Source organism: Arachis duranensis, chromosome 1 (assembly GCF_000817695.3).
Source record: "Arachis duranensis cultivar V14167 chromosome 1, aradu.V14167.gnm2.J7QH, whole genome shotgun sequence".
Lineage (NCBI taxonomy): Eukaryota > Viridiplantae > Streptophyta > Magnoliopsida > Fabales > Fabaceae > Arachis > Arachis duranensis.
Genome location: NC_029772.3, coordinates 49,942,695 through 49,947,878, shown reverse-complemented (window position 1 = coordinate 49,947,878; position 5,184 = coordinate 49,942,695). Strand labels below are relative to the sequence as shown.

Here is a 5,184-nt window from a genome sequence, read left to right as displayed (position 1 = left end):
AAATTTGAAAGTATTAAGCCGAATATTTTACATTTGAAATAACCCCCACAAATTAATACCAGTCCAGCGCTGAATTCATTGTGAATCGCACTACGGAAGGTGAGGAGGATGCAGCGACCAGAGTGAGTCTCATACGCATCGTGCGGCTGTCAGCGAACTCGCATACATCGATGACAACGGTATGGTGGGTAGACCTCCGTTATGGGAAGTGAAAAGGAAATCTGATAAAAAAGGGGGTAGAAATGCCGCGTTCTTCACAGTGATGCCTACGGCGGTAGAATAGCTTCCAGTTGTGGTCTGGCAATGATGGTATCGCCGGTGATGGGTGACGGCAATTCTTCTAGTTGCCGTTGTGGAGCTTCGGGCCTCTCCTCCCCCTGAATGGAGCAACAACTTCATCACTCCGTTTAAGTTGTTTTTTTTTAGTACTGTTTATATCGTAAAATCACTTATCCCAAAAATTTAAATTGATTTTGGGGTTCACCAAAGATCGAGTTTTTGACATTTCGGATCTAAAACTCTAATACCATGTCATAAAACCACTCATCCCAAAAGTGTAATCTGTATGCTTAAATCATTGGCTCTTTATACTTTCTCTTACTTTCTCTTAAATTGATTTTGGGGTTCACCAAAGATCGAGCTTTTGACATTTCGGATCTAAAACTCTAATACCATGTCATAAAACCACTCATCCCAAAAGTGTAATATGACAGGACAATGTAACAATAATAGTCATATCTCTAATACTTTCTAAACCTTCATTGTGCACATTGTACGCTTAAGTCATTGGCTCTTTATACTTTCTCTTACTTTCTCTGGTTTTTTTTTTTCTATACTAAATATAAAGGTTTTCAGAGATTGCAAAAATTAAAAAATACCAAAATTTACCCATATTTTCAAAGCTCCATTTACTGGCTCGCAAAAATCATATTTTATGAATCAATCTTATGGCCATGAACTTCAAACTATAAGATCACCAAAAAAAACAGAGCCCAACACTAATACCCCTAACACCGTTTTAAGCTCCTCATGCCAAGTCCAAAAAAAGCGCTCCTCATGCGACTCGGCTTCTGCTGTTAGGCACCCTGCACTAAATTATGTAACTTGTTCAATGAGCTTTGCAAGTTGTTCCCTCAGGACCAACACTGCGTGTCATCCTAGTATTCAATCAAGAAAAATATGTACGCTATAATTGGCCTTATTTTATTTTAGCTTTATATGTATGTATATCCGAATTCCGATAATTAATTTTAGATGAGTCTCACTGTTATTACTTAAGTGTTTGAATATTTTCAAATCGTGTATGATACAGGGAAGGAAAACATACACCATACCAAATATGACCAAATTAAATATCCAAAATTGAGCCCCGAACATTGTTCCAAAATTTAGCCGTCTATGTATCCTATCCCCGAGAAAGGGAAGAGATGAATACAAACATGAATAAGAAAAAAGAAAAGATTGTCAGAAACATTATAACTCTTCATAATTGAAGTAACTAGCTAGCTAGCTAGCAAATCCACAGATCAAGTAGGAGCTCGTTAACTAAAGTAGTGAAGACCTCGGTTTCAAGCTCAATGGCCAAATGTTGCACTTGTCTGTCATAATTTCTCCACTCTAAACATTTTTCCATTTCTCTAATGTACATTTCTCTTCCTTTATTCACTTCCCAACCCAAATATAACTCTTGTGGATTCCCACGAACCCAATCCTCGGCCACCTTGCAAATCTCAAGCTCCTTTGACGATGATAAATCATCATTATTGTTGTTGTTTTCTCCGATGATAATACTTTGTTTGAAGTAATCAAACAACAGGTTCTCTGCTTTAACTATCAAACAGTTGGGTGATGTTTTAACCAATAAGAAGTTGAGAAGGTTTCGCGCACTCTCCTCTACTCTGTTGCCATCTTTTTTGGTATTGTCATCATGCTTAATTGGTACCGATACTACTGAACAATAATGTTCATCATCATCGTCCAGTTCTGACATTGACATCAATTTCTCCAGGGACACTGGCTTCACTGAAGCCATGCCTTTAAAGTGCCTTCTCTTCTCTTGCATGTGCTTCTGTTCGCTTCCTGTAATCATAAATCATATATACACTGTAAATTTGTACTCATCCTTATTTCTTATTTTTTATAGAGTCCTCAGTCACATTTTTTATTTTATTTTTATTATTATAGATAGAGTGTGAGTTAAAAGAATGGACTTAAAGGGGAATATAATGTTATACCTTGGTTGTCATCTTCGAAGGGGCAATCTAGTACAGATACAGGACTTGATTGTTCTTTCTCCTCGTTTGCCCAATCCTGTTTCATATGATACACAATGTGTTACTAATAAGAGCTGAAAGAAGAGATATTGGTATCCAAGTTTATTTGATAGGGGAGTAGATACATGCTCTAACAATAAAAGTAAGTCTACCTTACTTTATTTAAGATACACTAAATAATTTATGCTTTCACTTATTTATGTAAAGCCAAAAGTACAATTTGATCAAAAGAATTTCCCTTCATCTTCAAACGAAGTAAGAATACGTAAAGTGAAATGGTGGAAACTCAGGTGCAATCGACTTCATGTGAAGTTGATACCTAAGAGTCGTTAGATGATTTGTCTGATTTGACTAAATTTTCATCTAATGGCATTTAGATATCAACTTCGCGTGAAGTCGACTTCACCTGAATTTTCAGAGTTAAGTCTTGCTTTGATTTTTAATATTAGTGAATTACATTGATTTAATTCTGATTTTTCAATTGCTATAATTTGATCTCTCAAATTTTAAAAACTGCACCAATATCGTCCCTCTAGAACTCAATGCAATTAGTGAAGCTCAAATCTTGTCATGCTAAACCTATTAAAACTAAGCCATACGCATTTTAGCGTTAAAAAAGACACTAAATGACGTGGTTTAAGGGTTTGAACAATACTAAAACGTTACACATTTTCCTTTTAAACAATACTAATTGTTCAAATATTCAAACGACGTCATTAAGTGCTTTCTTTAAGATCAAAATGCGTATGACGGTATTTTAATATGGCGAGCATACATGACAAGGCTTAAGTCACGTCACTAAAGCTGCGTTTGTTTCTAAGAACAGAACAGGACAAGACACTGAGAACAGGACATGACAAGACACTGATAGACAGAGACACAAAATTTTGTGTTCTTATATTTTGTTTGGTGATAAACTAGAACAAATTATAAAAATTTAATTTATTTTTATTCAAAAAATTTGAGATGAAAAATATAACAATAAAAAATATAAGTATGAAAAATTAATAAGAATAATAAAAGAAAAAATAAAAAATAAGTTGTGTCACTTGTTAGTGTCTCCGTGTTTTTTCTGTCAGAATAGACACAAAATACACTAATTCAGTATCTCTAGATATATTGTCTCTGTCCATATCTTTTCTACCAAACACGATTTTATATCTCAGTATTCCTGTTTCTATAAACAAATGCAGTCTAACAATATTGAGTTCTAATGACAAAAATACACAAAAAAAATTATATTGATATATTTTTTAAATTCAAAAATTAAATTATAACTAAAAATTTAGAAACTAAATAAGTGTAACTCATCAATCTCGAAAACTAAAGTGCGGGTTACTACTCAACTTGAAACTGAACGTGTGAAATGCAAGTATGATATGATTTCCTGGAGTATTTTAAGTAATAAAAAGATTCCGTTAAAATGTAAAATATGGATAATGTGTTTTATGAGTATACATTGTCAAAATATAATAATAATTTTCTTTTTAAATTTTTGATGCATTGAGTTTTAGAAATATAAAGAATATATTCTTCAATAACTTTTTAATGAAAATAATTTATTAAAATTTTTTATAATACATTTAATTAATATTTTTAGTATACATGTTAATTAGATTTTTAAAATATTAATCAACTAAGCACTGGGTCAGCAAAGTCAACTAATGAACGACATTGACAATTATATATATCGATAATAGAGAACGTAAGATCTTTTTTTACAATATTTTAAAAATTTCTTATTTAGTTGAGGAGGAATTTTTTTTTCTTCGCTCACATCATTTATCTATTTTTTAATTTAAAAAATTAAAATTATTTCATAAAATAAAAGTTTTTATTCTATGAAATATATAAAAGCACTCATTAATAATTTCAAACAAATTCATAGAACACTAAGAGATTTCCAATGGAAAAGGTGATGAGGCTCTGCTTATGTCCATAGTTCGATAATTTAATACAAAGTTAAGATGATGCAGGCATCAAGAAAAGAAAAAAAGAAAAAAAAGAAGATGATGTAGGCATCCTAGTTCTTTTTTCTAATTTGTAATATTTGTTAAAATTAAAAATATATCATTTATCATTCATTAAGGTATTAAATATAAAAAAATTATTACAAAAAAATATTTTCCAAATAAGTAACCATAATGATAAATTTTTAAAATCTTAAAACGTTCTGAATTGGCGGCAGGCAAAAGAGATTTGAAAGGCATCCCTTGCCCCATGGATTGGATAAGCAAGAACAAGTAACACTGTGCGGTGCAGTGAGATTCAGCGGCGTGGATGGCGCAAAGTAAGCATCACAATTCACAGCCCTTGGGAGTTGAAAGTTGAAACACACCCAATTAACTGCACTGCCCCCACGTGCATTTAATTCATCATGCATTCTCGGCTCCACCTCTGTTCTCGTATTTTGCCTCTTCCTCCTCACTCCTCATCAATGTCCCCACTTCCTACCCTAGTACTGCTAATTACTATCTATTATTTGTTTGGAATTTTCCCTTATTACTAATGTATTTGACCTTAAAATAAAGGCATTGGTCATTGGAATTTTCCTTTTTCTTTTCTAATTTCCGCTTTTTTATTGATTGAGAAAGTTTAGGAGCCAGTAGATTTTATAGTTTTTAACTATCAATTAGTTATTAATGATATTTTTAATGGTGTGAGATTGTATCTAATAGTGTAGAATCATTTAATTTTCTTTTGATGGTTAAGTGTTGGCCAAAATTTAACAAAAATGCTGTTCTCCTATCACCAATAAAAATTCATGAGTATTTTTTAATTAGAGAAAATATAGGTCATTAATTTTTAATTAGTGAATATTAAAAATAATTTTAATTCTAAAATACTTATTTTTAGATAATTTAAAATTTAAAATTTAGAATTTAGAATTTAGAATTAAATATTTTATAAT

The 5,184-nt window shown here is 31.7% G+C and overlaps 1 protein-coding gene across 1 annotated transcript in view; it reads right to left on the bottom strand.

The window, feature by feature from the left end:
* Nucleotides 1-1,372: 1,372 nt before the first annotated feature.
* The window catches only part of LOC107489015 (uncharacterized), a 4,897-nt gene continuing 1,085 nt past the window's right edge, over nt 1,373-5,184 (bottom strand). The window contains exons 2-3 of the mRNA XM_016109798.3: nt 2,235-2,310; nt 1,373-2,079 (exon numbers count right to left, since the gene is read on the bottom strand). Coding sequence (XP_015965284.1) covers nt 1,511-2,079; nt 2,235-2,310 — 645 coding nt within the window. The 3' untranslated portion in view covers nt 1,373-1,510. The remainder of the gene's footprint in view (nt 2,080-2,234; nt 2,311-5,184) is intronic.